The 18,218-nt window shown below is 41.7% G+C and overlaps 1 protein-coding gene and 2 long non-coding RNA genes across 3 annotated transcripts in view; 2 read left to right on the forward strand and 1 right to left on the reverse strand.

Annotated features, from left to right (window-relative positions):
* riox2 (ribosomal oxygenase 2) overlaps positions 1-4,657 on the forward strand; it is a 36,906-nt gene extending 32,249 nt beyond the window's left edge. The window contains exon 10 of the mRNA XM_038709331.1: positions 4,458-4,657. Within this exon, the coding sequence (XP_038565259.1) occupies positions 4,458-4,610 (153 nt within the window). The 3' untranslated portion in view covers positions 4,611-4,657. The remainder of the gene's footprint in view (positions 1-4,457) is intronic.
* The window catches only part of LOC119895919, a 34,471-nt gene that overhangs the window by 13,549 nt on the left and 2,704 nt on the right, over positions 1-18,218 (reverse strand). The window lies entirely within an intron of this gene.
* LOC119895918 lies at positions 13,990-14,653 on the forward strand. The gene is made up of 2 exons (XR_005443129.1): positions 13,990-14,272; positions 14,366-14,653. It is a non-coding gene; the product is annotated as an uncharacterized LOC119895918 (long non-coding RNA).

Raw genomic sequence — 18,218 nt, forward strand, 5'->3', positions numbered from 1 at the left:
CGTGAAAAGAGAAGGAAGACATTGCTGGTAGTATTGTCTTCAGAGTTATTAAACACCTCAGTGCACTGAAGGAAGCCATCTGACTGTGTGAGGGGCAAGATCGTTGATGTCTGGAGGAAGAGTAGGAGCTCTCCTGTCTGACTGGTCCACCAATAGCAGAGAAGATGACCCCTTGAGTTATCAAGCACGTAAAGTTTGGTTCAGATGTGAGCATGTACACTGAAGTTACAACAACTTCCTGTGTCATGGCGAAGACTTGATCTCTGACGCCACGCCACGGACACACCCATTGACGAAAACTCGCAAATAGCACAACTTTTCATCGTCAATGCCTTTAGAAGGCACAGCACAAATTTGAAGTCGATCGGACTAAATCCCTAGGAGGAGTTCGTTAAAGTACGAAGTGTGTAAATCATCCAAAATTTGATGTAAAATTCAAAATGGCCTACTTCCTGTTGATTTTAGGGCATCGATCCAAGAGGCTTTTTTGTGCGTCTGGACAAGATACACGTACCACAGAAAATTCGTGCACGTAGGTGAAACGTGCGGCGGGGGCTGCTTCGTTAAAGGTCACTTTCTGTTGCCAGCAGGTGGCACTATGACTGTGGGTGAATGTCGGCATGTACATGTGTTCAGGGCGGGACTCTCATCCTAGATGTACAGTTTGGTCCAGATGTGAGCATGTACCTTGAAGTTACAACAACTTCCTTTTTCATAGCGAATCATTGACGCCACGGACACGCCCATTGACGAAAACTCGCAAATAGCACAACTTTTCATCGTCAATGCCTTTAGAAGGCACAGCAGAAATTTGAAGTCGATCCGACTAAATCCCTAGGAGGAGTTCGTTAAAGTACGAAGTGTGTAAATCATCCAAAAATGGCCGTAAAATTCAAAATGGCCGACTTCCTGTTGACTTTAGGCTATGGGTTCTTGAGGCTTTTTTTTTTGTGCGTCTTGATACGATACATGTCCCCAGAAAATTTCGTACATGTAGGTTGAACGTGAACGAGGGGCTAATCTTTTCCAATTTTCTAGGTGGCGCTAGCGAGTCATTTTGCCACGCCCATGTGCGAAACTTGTAGAATACGAAATTTTTTACCGGCTCTGACATGTTTGCAAATTTTGGTGAGTTTTCGAGTATGTTTAGGCCATGTCATTTGGGCCTACTTTGCAGAAAAAAAAAAAAATATATATATATATATAAATATATATATATATATATATATATATAATCCGAGCAAAGGTCGTGCTCGGGCCCTAATAATAGGACTAGTAACAATAGTTGTTGTAGCAGAGGGTGTAGCAGAAACACGGGGGCAGCAGGTGACCCGCAGCCACAGATCCAGACTCCACAGCTCCAGAGCCAGAAACACCTGCAGGAAGTGATAGGAGGAGAGAGGAGAGGGACGAGAAAGCACAAGACTACCGGAAAGGGGAGAAGTTGTGTTAGTAACATGCAATAATGGGATAAGGTTGCATACAGAGGGAGAGAAAGTAGAGGAGAGAGGAGCTCAGTGCATCATGGGAAATCCCCCGGCAGTCTAGGCCTATAGCAGCATAACTAAGGGATGGTTCAGGACTAACCTGAGCCAGTCCTAACTATATGCTTTATCAAAGAGGAAAGTCTTAAGCCTACTCTTAAATGTGGAGATGGTGTCTGCCTCCTGAACCCAAACTGGAACCTGGTTCCACAGGAGAGGAGCTTGATAGCTGAACGCTCTGGCTCCTAGTCTACTTTTGGAGACTCTAGGAACCACAAGTAACCCTGCATTCTGGGAGCGCAGTGCTCTGGTGGGGTAGTAAGGTACTATGAGCTCTTAAATTTTATATTGTATTGTATATTTGCTTTAATTTGTGAGTTTCAGTATTATACCATGGAGCTAACCGTCTTTGTTTTATTATTTTCTTTTTTAGAGGGGCTACAGAGTCGAGTGTCATTCGCAGCGAGCCTGCAGCACTATCAACAAGATGATCGATTTGGGAGGGACTGAAATTAGCATAGGAGTCCTCCGTTACTTTGTGATCAGATAATGAATTTAGAGCTGATGCAATCGCATCCTTAAATTTAGCTCAGGAGGTAGAGCGGGTTGGCCGTTAATCGGAAGGTCGGCGGTTCAATCCCTGGCTCCCCCTAGTTGCGTGTCGAAGTGTCCTTGGGCAAGATACTGAACCCCGACTTCAGTATCAGCTATTCCGCCAGTGTATGAATGAGTGTGAATGTTAGTTTCCGTTTGAGCACTTAGGCTCAGTGTATGAATGTGTGTGAATGTTAGTTTCCGTTTGAGCACTTAGGCTCAGTGTATGAATGTGTGTGACTGGTGAATGCAGATGTGTAAAAGCGCTTTGAGTGGTTGAAAAGACTAGAAAGGCGCTATACAAGTACGGAGCATTTACATTTACATTCACTAAATGTTCAATTTCAATACCATACACCAAAACAAGGTCAAGGGTGTGGTTAAAACAGTGAGTTGGTTCATGAACACTCTGAGAGAAGCCAATGGAATCTAACAGAGATAAACGCATTACTAAAGCTGTCATTCTCAACGTCCACATGAATATTAAAATCCCCTACAATAACAACTTTGTTCGTTTTAAGGACTAAAGTTGACAAAAAGTCTGCAAAAAGAATTCAGTGTATGGACCAGGTACTTGGTACACTATAACAAAAAGAATTGGTTGTAGTGATTTCCAACTTGGGTGCGAAAGACTAAGAACAAGGCTTTCAAATGAGTTATAGTTTAGTTTAGGTTACATATTCTCCATCACCCAGCCAGGTTTCACTAAGACAAAATAAATCAATATCATAATCTGATATTAGTTCATTTACTAGTACACCTTTAGAAGAGAGAGATCTGATGTTTAAGAGTCCACATTTAACTCTCCTATTCGTTTGCACTATTGCTCTTGTGGTTTAAATTTTTATGAGGTTTTTATGCACAGCTCCTCTTCTGTTTACCTTTGATTTAAATAATTTCAGTGGTCGGGGGGGGGGACACCGTCACTATAGGATTTTGACTAGGTAACTCCTGAAATAGAATGGCATAGAGAAGTGTGTTAGACTGCGACATACTTTGTATGTATACACATGACTTGGTGTTCATGACTTGAGACTTGACTTAGACTTGAGACAGATGACTTGAAAATGACTTGATTGTTTTTAATAAATATTTGCATTCACTCACTCCAACATTTGCACATAATCCTTCAACCATGTGTGCTTCACATAACGTTAGCGGTCCGGATCTTCATAACAGCGGCATGGAAATAGACCGTTACATGTAGTACAACACATTCAAGGATTATGTTGTCGATGACGGCAGGAAGAAAAGAACAGTGGTATGCAAGGTCTGCAGCTCAAAAATCAGTGACACCATGACCACAACATCCAACTTCATCCGTCACTACAGAACCTTTAAAGAAAGGTACGTTACGTGACTGCGGCTTTTTAGCTAACTGAACTTTTAGGCTGGTCGAACGCATAGAAAGCTAGCATTAAGTTTAAGCTAAACTGTCTCTGGTTACACCCAGTTGTTTGGGTGCAGTTTGGTGCTGTTGTAATGTTAACTTTATGTGAAAACCTCTTCACATTCCTGGTGGTAACAGGTCCTGATGACAGCTCTTCTTATGTGCCCACTACTGCTATATGATCCACCCTTTGAAATCTAAAATCCTTGTGATTCAACCAATGCAAACCATTTCAAGATACAATCAGCGCCTCTGTCAGACCACCCAGTATAAGCAAAATTGACGGGACTCACCTTTGAAGCCTCATAGTAACTTAATCCACCGACAGATTATATTCCAACAAAAATGGTCTTGTTACGTTGTCAAAGGTCCAGACGATCCAATCCAGTAAAAACATTTAGTCCAAAACACATTATTCCATCAGTAAATCCCCAGGGACTGCTGCGATATCGTTTCATATTTGCCGGCAGACGTGGCTAGTATGTAATTATAACTGTAATAACTCAGATTTGGATGTAAACAAATGCGATAGAGCACCACATGTGGATTCATCCGCAGTTGAAAATAGTAACCTGCAAATGCACAATTTCCTTCTGTTTGAGTCATGTTTTATCTTTTATGAAAAAATTACTTTTTACTTTTTTTTACTTTTTATGAAACCATAAAAGCTTTTTATGAAACCATATGACTCAATGGACTCAAGGCTGAGTCTCACACAGGGTGAAAGCATTGAGCATTGACACAATGTCTAATGTGACAAAATGCATGTCTATTGGTCATAAATTACTTCACTAATTACTGCTGGGTCTGGCATATGGGAGGGGGTGTGGGCCATTGCACAGCTGATGCCTGCACAGCAGACTAACACCTGAAGCACTTGCACCTAGATAGCGTACTGACAATGCATAGTTTTGTATGTGTAAATAGGTTTGGTTGAGAATGTCCCTGGTTGTTCAAACCCAATTGCCATGTGTCTTTTGTCTCTGTAGGGTCTGCAGTTCCCTCTTTCCCACCTCCAGGCCCTGCGACAGCTCCAACAGGTAGAGCAGCTGCCTGTGACCCAGCTTCAGCTCCACACACAGGAAGACAAATTAAATCTTGTCCTGGCTCTCTGGAGTGAGAGCCTGCTGGTTGTGCTATAGAACATCACTACATGAAAATATAGAAGTATTAAAGCCACATCTGTTGACTTTTGTGTTAGCCTTGTGGTTTTTTTCAGAATTAAGCTGCCACAGCTCCAGCAGTGCAAATGTAGCACAGAGCAGATCGAACCAGGCAGGAAGTCAGACACAGCACGGCATAGAGAATCCGGTCAATTTTCAAAGTAAAAAACCCTGTGGAGACTCCCGATCGTAAAACAACAATAAACACATTTAGAACAGACACAGAAAGAAATAATTTAACTACGTAGAAGCAATAGTAGAAGCACAAAAAGTAAACCCCATGCCTGCAAAATCAAGCAGGCAAAATGCACTGATTCTGAAATGCTTTTTGTGGAATATGCAGCCTGAAGTTGACGGAACGAAACGGGGTCTCAGAGAGCTGTTAAGACAGTAGCTCAAAAAGGACAAATTAATAACAAGTCAGTATAAAAGTCATTAAGAACTATCTTCAGCCTGAAGAACAACAAAGATTACTGGAAGTGATGGTATGGCCCCCACAAAGTCCTGATCTCAACATCATCCATTGTCGGGGATTATATGAAGAAAGAGGCAGCTGGTGCTGCCTAAATCCACAGAAGGACTGTGGGTAGTTCTCCAACATGTTGGGGCCAACCTACCTGCCAAGTTCCTTTAAAAACTATGTGCAAGTGTACCTAGAAGAACTGATGCTGTTTGAAGGCAAAGGGTGGTCACACCAAATATTGATTTGATTTAGATTTTTCTCATCATTGGCCACTACAAGCACACTAGTCTAAATAATGTTACGTTAACCTTAGACTAATTCTTTTAATAATTAATCATTTTGACATTACAATACATGTGATGATTTGTGATCTCAGACATCAGTTTCACACAATTCTGAGACATTTGGCCACTTGTCCAGTTTGAATGGGTGAGTTCCCTATGTTCTCAGTGGCTCCTGAGCTCTAGGGTTAAGCTATTTCTTTAAGCCTAAGGGTGGCCAATCACCATTAAATATATAATTTCTTTATCCTTTTCTTCCTTTTTTATGTAGCCTATAAAATTTAAATATTTGCATTGCCATTTCATGACTTTAATTGGTTTTACTAAGGTAAAGAATAATAGAAAAATAGAAGTAGCCTAATGGAACAAAAGGTGGCTTTTGTTCAATTAGGCTACTTCTATTTTTGATAAAAACCTTAGTGGACATTCTACCTTTAACACTATTCATCAAACTTTAGATTTCTGTCATTAATAACATTAACAGTTGTTTGGGGAAAAGTTACATCAGTGGTATTCACTAAGTGGTGGTTTAGGATACAGACCATTGTAATGAATATCTGTCTTTGAAAAACAACATGAACTCATTTTTTAGCCTTTATCTTTAATGTAGGGCTATGACCAGCAGGGGGTATACTGGACTATTCTCTTAATCCTGAAAAATAAGGTGCATTCGAGATAACGGCGGCTGACTTTCGCCGACTTGATGCATGTGACTGTAGGGGCAAGGTATAAAAATGGCGCCGTCAAGTCGGACACATTCTACCTGCACCTGAGCTGACATCAATGACTGATCTCACGGAATTTGCAAAGACAAATACCGCGAGACCAGGCAATAGTGTGGTTCCAACTTGGTGTAGTCTGGGAAAAGCAACTGCGGTTGCCGGACTCTGTGCCTGCAGACGCCCTGCTCCCGCGAGGTTTTAATGTCATGTGACACGGTGACGTTTTGCATGCAGCACTGGCGACACTTGGACACAATTTCTAACAAGCATGCCTTGTTTTAAGTCCAGTATGCATTACGTTAAATCAGCTCTGCGCCGCGCCGCATTAAGTCAAACGCACCTATTGTTAATAATGACAGACAGGGGGACAGGAATGTCCAGATTTTAACTTGGTGCTTGGGTCTGGAACCCCTGTTGACATACTTTAAGATGAACTTCCACAGTTTAACAAATGATCTCCATTTGTTGAATGATATCAAGAAACCGAATCTCCGTTTTTTGCACCTCTTACTGCTGTGAAAGCTGTTATGCATTTTAGGCAAAGCCTTAACGCTGTCTGAAACACTTTTTTTAGATTTGAAAAAACTTTATTTTATTTGTGAAAATGAAAAAAGAAAAAGACAAAAATTTTGTGAAAATACTATAAAGTGCGATTTATGTGTTTTTTTTCACATGTGGACCACATTAGACCAGGTTGTCCACTCCGGTCAGAACCTCTCGGCCTCTGGACTCAACTCCCCCGGCTCGGCTCGCCAAAGTAATAATGAAGGAATGCTAGGCAAGCTGAAGGCCCGATCCTAACCCTCACCACTTTAAGAAACTTTGTCAAAAATACTCTATTAGTAAGAACTCATAGTCAAAAACTTCCCTGGAGACGGTCAAGATTCGGTGCAAAAGAGTTTTATTCCAGTAAAGGACAGTAAAACTCGAGCAACATCCTAGCAAGCATCAGGATGGAACTGGATGTGCAGTCACCAAACATTAGCTTATATTCACCTCAGGCCCCGCCCTTCAGGTGGGCTTTCTACCTAATCTCCTCCTAGTCTCCACCTTCGTGTTCGCCAACCGCACCCTCCTCCATGGTGGCTTTCTTATCCTCTGCTGCCATCTAATGGCTTCTTACATGTATGGGTTTAACAATTTTAACCCTTTCTCCACCTCTTTGTCTTATTGAAGTTATTCAGTTTTAGCTGTTCTTTATCCCAATTCGTTGTTACAATATAGCCTTTTATATTTTTTGACACTCTGGATTAGAAATTCACGATTAGGTTTCAAACTCAATCTCACCGTATTTTTAAAAGTTATACATGCATAAGTTTGACACTATTACTACTCGCATCTGCTTCAGCTCAAGCAGGAGGTTATTTCTGGTCCCCTGCCAGTACTTGGTTGCAATTCGAATATGGGCCAGACACATGGTTTTCTTCATTGTGACAATCTCTAGGTCTGTTTTTCCCAGTTGTGAGGGCGTAGAATTCAGGTAGGGTGAGCATACCCAAGTAGTCAGGATCATCTGTCGGCGGGGGTATACTTAGAATTTAGTCCGCGTTTGCACTTATCTCAAGGCTGTACGCCTGTCCTAACGTGGTTAGTGTTGTGTTGGATTCGGTGCGGTGCTGCTGGTACATGGTTGTGGTGTTTGTGTGCTGGTGAATGGCAGTGGTGATTGGGTGGTTGTGGATGGCTGCTGCTGGACTATAAGAATCTGAGGAATCTGATTTGTGGTCATCACTTAGACTCGGGGCTAATGATATTGGGGATGCGGACAGTGGGCGAGGCCAGGAAGGTGGTCGTGGATCTTCTGGTGGCTGCTCCATGGCCCTTGCGACTGCCTCACCTGTCACCATCTCAGCAGCCTGTGCAGTTGCCTGCTCCATCGCCTGTTCAGCTGCGGCCTCAACTGCCCTTTCTGCAGCTTCCTTAACTGCATTTTCTTCTGTCAACTGTGTTAACACCTTCCACAAAATTAGCAGAATTATTACATTAGTTGGGTTTGGATGGAGGCACCCATATTCCTTCTCTGGAGGTTGATGGTCTATCAAGGTTCCTGGGTACGTTGTTATTGGTCCTGTAACCAGTGGTGGAGGCAGTAAGGGATAATCTTTTGACTGAACTGACCGGTAGTAGTACTGTAATGCTGTTTTAGATTGTGGAGTGTTATTGGTCCATATGGTAGTTGATCTAAAGGGGCGGCTGTGGCTCAGGAGGTAGAGCGGGTTGGCCGTTAATCGGAAGGTCGGTGGTTCAATCTCTGGCTCCCCCTGGTTGCGTGTCGAAGTGTCCTTGGGCAAGATACTGAACCCCAATTTGCCCCTGGCGGCTATTCCGCCAGTGTATGAATGTGTGTGAATGTTAGTTTCCGTTTGAGCACTTAGGCTCAGTGTATGAATGTGTGTGACTGGTGAATGCAGATGTAGTGTAAAAGCGCTTTGAGTGGTCGAAAAGACTAGAAAGGCGCTATACAAGTACGGAGCATCTAAAATTGGTTGCAATTTCTTCTTGTACTGTTGGGCTTTTGCTCTATTTCTTTTAACTGGTTTATTCCCACTTAGTTTTGGCTGTTGTTCCTCAGTCATTTTGTTTATCTATTCTTTGAAATGCCAATTCTCCTGGTCCATATTTATATACTCATTGTCGTTTAGCGAGAGCTTAGATGGGGCGGATGGAACAACCTGATTTTCATACACTGATGACATTTTCATTTCCTCGTTTATGGGAATCATTTCTATCCCTACTTCTACGTCATTATAGATGTGGAGAGGTTATTGTCCAGTAAACATTTTAATCATTCTTCCTACCATAATCCTGATGAGGGGAGATACACAACACATGATCACCATGTGCTACTAATATCAGTGCATCAGTTGCCATTCCTATTGTTTGGAAGATCTTTGTCCAGGACATGTTTTGGAACCATTCCTCTATGGATGTTAATTTTGTGTTCCAATTTGAGTTCCTCACTTGCTTTTCTCTCATGGTTTTTAATGATTCTAGGAGCATGGTGAGGTTTCCTTCCTGTTCTGTGTACATTGATATTACCGTACAGCACTCTTCTCCAAAATATTTACATATTCCCTGTTCTTCTGCTAGCATAGTATCTAACACAAACCTATTTTCTATTGCCATTAACGATGTCGAGTGCAGCTGTTCGCAGGTGGTTTCTACGGCTAGTATTGTCCTATAAACATCTCTGTTTGTTCCACCACAAGTATGAAATCCAACGGCTGTTACGTGCTATGTACTGTGCAATTATTGCCTTACCAATGGGACTGACCCTGCTAATTGTCCTGATATAATCCAATCTTCTCCTATTGCTCGATGTTCTGATGGCACTCCATGGGGTTCCTGATTCCGTGTTATATAAACTTTATCTTCCATATAAAATGTAAGGCTCCTAGCGTTGCATTTTCTACTCACTATGTCATTCTGGCTAAGCACTGTTATTTGTCCTGTTACCATTACTGGGGTGCATATTCCTTTCCAAACTGGCGGCAACTCTATTTTCAACAGATCTTCGTCCTGACAGAACCAGAAGATGTCAGCCATAGGATATGTGCCTTGCATAAGAAACAATATAGGAATATCACTTTGATTTTGATTTCGTCCTGCAAAATATGGCATAAAATGGGTCACCACTTGTCGGCAATGGAATTTTGCTTTAGCTGAAGTGTTGCACCTTTGCATGTTTACTACCCCTCCACACCTGATAACGACACTGTATTCTTGCATCCCTCTTTGTCATCAGTGTGCCAGAGTCTGTTATACAAAATGGGAATACTGTGCTCTCATTCCTGACTGCTGTCGGTGGTATCCAATGCTCCAATAAGGGGATGGACAGTTAGTTCTATTGTGTGACCACCCATCTCGCTTTGTTGCCATCATCCTCAACATGTAGTAAGCGAAGCAGTCATTTTGGTGTTTGCACGCTTCAAAACTTATGGTTTAGGCAATTCTTCTGCCATTGTAACACGCTATACAGGACTGTGAGCTCACTTGGTGGGCAGAGTATTGAAATCATTGTTGGAACATATTCTCTCCCTGCAAAATGGGCCCAACTTTCCAGGTTATTTTGGTTCGTTATACACCGGATCTTGTTCTCCGTACTGCTCTAGATTGCTGTATGATGGGTCCTGGTTTTTCAGCTACTTTAGTTCGGCTGTATGGTTGTCCCCTTCGCTGTTAATGTGTTGTCGACTTAATTAGTTTATAGGTTTAGAGTTTTTATCTACAGTTATTCAAGTCAACTCATCTGTGCAATTATCTGAACTACATTTAGCCGTTACTGTCACCACCCCTTCAGTCTTCCATTGCTCATTAGCTGGCTGCTTTTCTAGTATGTCTCCTCCTGGGCCCTTGGTCAGGATCTTATAGTAGGTAATTACATATGTCAAATTTAGGTTGTTGTCTTTTGGCCTCTTTGGCTCTTTTGGCTGCTTCCCTCAATCTTTACCAACTAACTTCAATAATTTCTTCATCTAAACCATCAACCTGCCTCTGTGAAAATTACTAACGACCTCCTTATTGCATCAGACAAAGGACTTGTCTCTGTACTGGTTTTATTAGATCTTAGTGCTGCATTTGATACCACTGACCATCTGGTCCTATTGCAGAGACAGGAACATTTCATTTGCATTAAAGGAACCACTCTAAGCTGGTTTAAGTCCTATTTATCAGATCGATTTCAGTTTGTACATGTTAACGATGAGTCCTCCATGCACGCCAAAGTTAGTCATGGAGTTCCTCAAGGATCTGTCTTCGGACCAATCCTCTTCACTTTATATATGCTTCCTTTAGGCAATATTATCAGGAAATATTCCATAAACTTTCATTGTTATGCAGATGGTACTCAGTTATATCTATTGATCAAGCCAGATGAAACTCATCAGTTAGCTAAAGTTCAAATGTGCCTTCAGGACGTTAAAACCTGGATGACCTGTAATTTTCTAATGTTAAACTCAGATAAAACTGAAGTTATTGTTCTGGTGCCTAAGCACCTCCATGACGAATTATCTAAAGATATAGTTTGATGGCATCGCCCTGGCCTCCAGCAACACTGTGAGGAATCTTGGAGTTATCTTTGATCAGGACATGTCGTTTAAGTCTCACATTAAGCAAATTTCAAGGACCGCCTTTTTTCACCTACGTAATATTGCGAAAATCAGGAATATTCTGTCAAAAAATTATGCAGAAAAACTAGTCCATGCATTTGTTACTTCTAGGCTGTATTACTGCAATTCTTTATTATCAGGCTGCTCGAAAAAGTCCATTAAGACTCTTCAGCTGATCCAGAATGTTGCAGCACGTGTTCTGACAGGAACCAGGAAAAGAGATCACATTTCTCCTCTTAGCTTCTTTGCATTGGCTTCCAGTAAAATCCAGAATAGAATTTAAAATCATTCTTCTTACCTACAAAGCTCTTAATGGTCAGGCACCATCTTATCTTAAAGTGCTCATAGTACCTTACTACCCCACCAGAGCACTGCGCTCCCAGAATGTAGGGTTACTTGTGGTTTCTAGAGTCTCCAGAAGTAGACTAGGAGCCAGAGCGTTCAGCTATCAAGCTCCTCTCCTGTGGAACCAGGTTCCAGTTTGGGTTCAGGAGGCAGACACCATCTCCACATTTAAGAGTAGGCTTAAGACTTTCCTCTTTGATAAAGCATATAGTTAGGACTGGCTCAGGTGACTCTTGAACCATCCCTTAGTTATGCTGCTATAGGCCTAGACTGCCGGGGGATTTCCCATGATGCACTGAGCTCTTCTCTCCTCTACTTTCTCTCCCTCTGTATGCAACCTCATCCCATTATTGCATGTTACTAACTCAACTTCTCCCCTTTCTGGTAGTCTTGTGCTTTCTCGTCCCTCTCCTCTCTCCTCCTATCACTTCCCGCAGGTGTTTCTGGCTCTGGAGCTGTGGAGTCTGGATCTGTGGTTGTGGGTCACCTGCTGCCCCCGTGTTCCTGCTCGACACCTTCTGCTACAACACCTGTCTGATTCCAACACCAACAATCTGGTCAATCACTTCAATCATATCTGCTTGTCATCACTAAAAAATACTGCTCCTCTAAAGGTTAGGTCTACGTCTAAAGCTAGTAAGCAACCCTGGATAAATGACAGCATTCGCAGCCTCAAAAGGGAATGCAGGAAAGCAGAGCGCAGATGGAAAAAATCCAGTCTCCAAGTCCATTACCTCAGTCTGAAGGATCTATTAATTAACTACAATAACATGGTTAAGGATGCAAGAACACACTATTTTTCTGAACTCATTACTACACATAAACACAATCCCAGGTTTCTGTTTAAGACTGTGGATCAGCTGGTAAACCCAACCCCTCCTTGTGCCTCAGCTGGAAGTAATGATGACTGTGAATTGTTTTTATCTTATTTTACCAATAAGGTGGTGTCAATCAGAGCCTCTATTACCCCCGCGGCCTCTTACTCAGAGGTTCCTCACCAGCAACAAGAGAGTTTTAACCAGTTTTATCCCATCGACTTGTCTGAGCTTTTAAAAACAGTATCACAAATGAGAGTGTCCTCCAGCCCACTTGATGTAATACCTACAAAGTTTTTACTGAAAGTAATAGATTCTGTTGGGCCCCATTTGATCTCTGTTTTCAACAGCTCCCTATCTACTGGTTGTGTCCCTGATTATTTTAAAACGGCTTGCGTGAACCCACTTTTAAAGAAACCTGGTTTAGATCCCTCCCTCCCACATAATTTTAGACCAATTTCAAAACTGCCTTTTATTGCAAAGATTCTAGAAAGAATTGTGTCCAAACAGCTGCTCACTGTGCTGGAAAATAACAAATTATTTGAAAAGTTTCAGTACCACAGCACTGAGACTGCCCTGCTTAAAGTCACCAATGACCTTTTAATGTCTGCTGATGAAGGCATGTGCTCAGTCCTTGTACTCCTGGACCTTAGCGCTGCTTTTGACACCATTGATCACAACATCATGTTAGACAGACTGAGGCACTGGGTGGGGATCTCTGGTACTGCTCTAGAATGGTTTTCATCCTACCTGTCAAATAGGAAGTTTTGTGTGTCTGTAAACAACTATGTCTCCTCATTCTGTCCAGTTAAATATGGTGTGCCTCAGGGGTCGGTCTTAGGACCCATTTTGTTTTCCTTGTATCTGCTTCCCCTTGGACATATTATCCATAAACATGGCATTTCTTTTCATATTAATGCTGATGACACACAAAAATACTTGCCCGTCAGATCCACAGACCCTGGAATGCTGAGTTCACTTAACAACTGCCTTTGTGAAGTTAAAAAATGGATGTCAAATAATTTCCTCCAGCTGAACTCAGACAAAACAGAAATCCCGGTCATCGGGTTTCAGCAGATGGCAAATCAAATACTGCCATCTGCTGGTTCCCTAGTAAATCACATTAAGCCTGTGGCAAAGAACCTTGGTGTTTGGTTTGATAGTAATTTAAATTTCGAGCAGCACACCACAAAGCAGTATGTTTTAGAATTGACTTTAAAATTCTGTTGATTACTTTTAAAGCTCTTCATGGCCTCTCGCCTCGTTATATTTCTGACCTTTTAGTCCCATACGCACCAGCACGTACCTTGAGATCCTCGGGCAGAGGTCTGCTGTCTGTTCCAGAGTCTCGACTGAAAACTAAAGGGGACAGAGCGTTTGCTGTCAGGGCCCCGAGGCTCTGGAACAGCCTGCCCGAGGAAATCAGGTCGGCTGAGTCAGTGAACTCTTTTAAGTCCCTTCTTAAAACATACTTTTATAGGAGAGCTTTTCCCGATCTTATTTGACTTTATTTTATCCCTTTTATTTTATTGTATTTTACTAATTTTATATTAATCTGTATTTTAGTCTTTTCAATGTTGTCATGCTCTTATCTTGTTTTTTTGTATTATTCTTTACACTTGTTAAAGCACTTTGTAACTTGTTTTTGAAAAGTGCTCTACAAATAAGGATTATTATTTGTCGCGGTGGCAGCCCGGCTGTTGGTGAGTGTCCTGTTTCTCCTTTCCCTCACATTCTGGTTTCTCCTGTGCCCTCTCGCTCCGGAGCCCGGATGGCTACCCACACCTGCACCTCGTTAACCTCCATCCCCAGCCGCCGCACCTGCCAGCCATCAGCCTCATCACAACCAGTATATCTACCCCGGCTTTCCACACCATCCTCGCTCGATCGTCGCAGCTCCAGACCTGGTGTCGCCGCTTCGTTCTGGCTCTTTCTAAAATTCCCTCTTGCTTCACGTCCCCATTGCCTACTAACCCTGTCTCTCTGTTTCCCCCTGCCAGGTTCACTCTCCTCTACCTCCCAGCTCGGCCAGCCGGGCTCGCTCGCCTGCCTCCTCCTCTCGCCGCCTCCACGACGCCCTCCGGCTTCCCCTCTCGCACCCCGCCTGGAACCCCAGTCTCCGCGCCCTCTCCTATCCGTCTGCCAGCCTCCCTCAAGCCTCCAGCCTAAGTGCCCTCCGTTCCTCCAGCTTCTCGGTTCCCCGTGTCCTCGTCAGCCTCTCCCCCTCCTTCCACCCGCCCTCGCCTCAAACCCCCTTCTCCTCAATAAACCTCTATTTCTAACCCTCAGCGTTGCGTTTGGGTCCGTTCTGTCTCCCACCGTTACAATTATTATTATTATTGTTGTTACTAGTCCTATTATTGTTATTATAATCATTAACACTACTATAAATATCTATACCATTTTTCATTCAGTCTATAGGCTGCCTCCCTCCTTCCATCCCTCTCTCTCTTTCTCTCTGTTCCTCCTTTGCCCTCCCTCTCTCTCGCCCTCCCTCTCTCTCGCCCTCTCTCTCCCTCTCTCTCGCTCTCTCTCTCCCTCTCTCTCGCCCTCCCTCTCTCTCTCTCCTTCACTCCAACCGGTCGAGGCAGATGGCCGCCCACCCTGAGCCATGGTTCTGCTCGAGGTTTCTGCCTCTTAAAAGGAAGTTTTTCCTTGCCTCTGTCGCCTAGTGCTTGCTCTTGTTGTTGTTGTTGGGCTTCTGTAAATATCATCACAGAGTATGGTCTAGACCTGCTCTTTTATGAAAAGTGCTGGGAGATAACTGTTGTTGTGATTTGGCGCTATTGAATTGAAAACCTGATTATAATAACTGAGCTTGAGTGATTTAGATGTCTTCTTTTTGGAGAGAAAGGGAGAGGAAGGAGTTGTCCTGCAATGAAATCCTTCCTTCCTGCTGAGCTGTAGAATCTAGTAGCAACTTGAGGCTTTGTCGAAAGCCCTCAAATGGTCTCTTAACAGTCTTCAGTCCATGTTGCAGTTGAACAAGAGAAGCTTCAGAGTGCAATGATTCTTCAGATGGTTTGGCCGTGGTTATCCTCTGTAGCTCAATCTCTTGAAGTCCACTGGGATCTCAGTTTATTTGACAATACCCTACGCGGGTTAGAGAGCTCGATTTGGCAGTGAGGGTGACTCCAACTAGAGTTCACTCAGTGACAGAGTGAAAGTGGCGAGGGTAATTGTGTTTTTTTTGCAAGAAACTCATTCAGGCGAGGCAGACACTAAATGTTGGAAAGTGCAGTGGGGAGTTATGATTTTTTGGGGGGGATTTGAACCTGGCCCCTGATATTTGGTTGGACCGGCTACCATTGAGGAGACAATACCACACATTTGATGAAACAATAATTGAACTGATTACAAAGGCTAATCTGATTGACTATTGGAGAATGAAAAACACAAATAAAAAACAATTTACCTGGATCAATGCATCCAACAATGGCCAGTGCTACAAATTGGTTAATGAATAGATGTGAAATCTCTGCATCACCCTTGACGGATCTCTGTATAATATCTTTAACCCTCTCTCTGGGTGGGAACAAGACTAATATAAATCCCATATGGAAATGTATTGGAAGATACAGTTTTGTAAGGAGGTCAAACAACTGATTAAGGAAGTAAATGAACTGGATATGTCTTTTGAGAGCAAATTGGAATGGCTCAAATTTTAAGTTAAACAAAGCAATTAAGACAAGTAAGCAATCATCTAAACTCAAAAAGATAACAGAGACATAATTAGTAAAATTAACAAGCTGTGTTGTAAAGCTGATCTATCAGTGGAAGAATATATAGAACTAAACCACCTTCAGTCCCAACTTGACACTATATATATAGAGAAAGCCAAGAGGGCATTGATTCGTTCAAGGGCTCACTGGATGAAAGAAGGGGGAGGAAATCTTCTTATTTCTTTAGTTTGGAAAAACAAAGACAGACAAAAAATAACATTCAGAAACTTAGTATCAATGACATTATTATTGAAAATCAAGACGAAGCAGATGAGAAAACCAAAGCCTTTTACAGTAATCTCTATAAATCCAATTTTTCTACGGAAGATTATTAGAGTTTTTATTAGAAGAAATCCGGGGTTTCAAAAATAAAATGGATGACAACTTTAAACAACTTATGGAAGATGAACTAAGAATTGAGGAGTTAGATATAGCAGTTCAAAAGATGTCTAAAGGTAAGTCACCTGGAATAGATGAGATAACCATAGAATTTTTCACTTTCTTCTGGAACGATATCAGTGAACTGCTCCACAATGACTTAAATTGCGTATCAAATGGAAGTCTTTCTCCTACTATGAAACATGGTCTCATCACTCTAATTCCCAAGCCTAATAAAACCTTTTACTGGACAATTGGAGACCAATTACCTTATTATGTAATAATTATTAACTGCTGGCACTTGTCTATGCTAATCGTCTGAATGAGGGATTATCACATATAATTGATGAGTGTCAATCAGCTTTCATAAGGAGTCGAAATATACATAACCACTCCAGGTTACTAGACATGCTTGATTATCGAGACCTTATTGATACTGATGCCTTTGTTTTATTTCTTGACTTTTATACGGCATTCAACACTATCGAACATGCCTTTTTATTTGAAGTACTACATTTTTTAGGTTTTGGAAACAACTTGTGTAAAATTATTAAGATGTTATATAATAGCATATATAGTCCAAGTCTATGTCTTCTATGCATAATGCCTAGATTTGATGTACTTCGTGGCATTAGACAAGGATGCCCGATTTTTGCAAAATTATTTATTTTAGACACCCAATTATTTATCATGCTCATAAATAAATAATAAACAATCCCGCTCTGCATGATTTTAAAATTTATCATTTTGCGGATGACACAGCAATCCTTTTAAGGAATAAATTTATGGTGGATATTGCCCTCAGTACGGTCTCAATATTCTCTAAAGCTTCAGGATTGTCCCTTAATATTCAAAAATGTGAGCTACTTCCCATTCATTCATCTGAAGATTCTAGTACTGCTTTGATTAAGGTTAAAACTGAAGTAAAATATTTATCTTTATTTAATTTATCTAAAAATGCTATCTGGAGGGCAGATATCAATTTTTCTTATCGTTTAATCGATATGAAAGAAGCACTAAGTCGCTAGCTAACCAGAGACCTCACTATCTTTGGTAGAGTTACCCTATCTAAAACAGTAGGCATTTCTAAAGTAATTTACCCATGTCACTCCCTATAACCAAACTCAATTATTTTCCATTCCTTTGGAAAAATAAAACCCATTATACTGGAAAAGCTCAGCTTGTCAAAGAGTATAAAAAAGGTGGTATTAAAGCCTTGGACTTTGAAGCAGTGTTTGGGACCCTTAAGATTAACTGGTTGTAAACATATTTATCATGAACTGACTCTACGTGGTTTCACATACAGATCTCTATTTAAGAAAATAGGCGGGCTTGATTTTTTTTTTTTACAGTGTGGTTTTGAGGTGGCCAAGATTCCTTCTTCAATATTGGAAAATTATATTTACCCACAACTTTTCTCCCCATGGATCCAGGGTCATTACAGTTAATAGGAAATCACTATTTAAGATCGATTGGTATGAGAAGGGCATTTTGTTTGTGAATGTTATATAAGATGATCATGGTAATTTTTTAGAACATACTGCTTTCCTGCACAAATATAATCTAAACTGCACTCAGAGAGGATACAATAAGGTATGTGGCTGTGGTTCAGGAGGTAGAGCGAGTTGGCCGTTAATCGGAAGGTTGGCGGTTCAATCCCTGGCTCCCCCCTGACTGGTGAATGCAGATGTAGTGTAGAACACTAGAAAGGCGCTATACAAATACAGAGCATTTACATTTAAAGCAATACCAC

The sequence above is a fragment of the Micropterus salmoides genome, unplaced genomic scaffold (genome assembly GCF_014851395.1).
Source record: "Micropterus salmoides isolate LMB-PRFRI ecotype aquatic unplaced genomic scaffold, ASM1485139v1 Ms_hic_scaffold_9, whole genome shotgun sequence".
Lineage (NCBI taxonomy): Eukaryota > Metazoa > Chordata > Actinopteri > Centrarchiformes > Centrarchidae > Micropterus > Micropterus salmoides.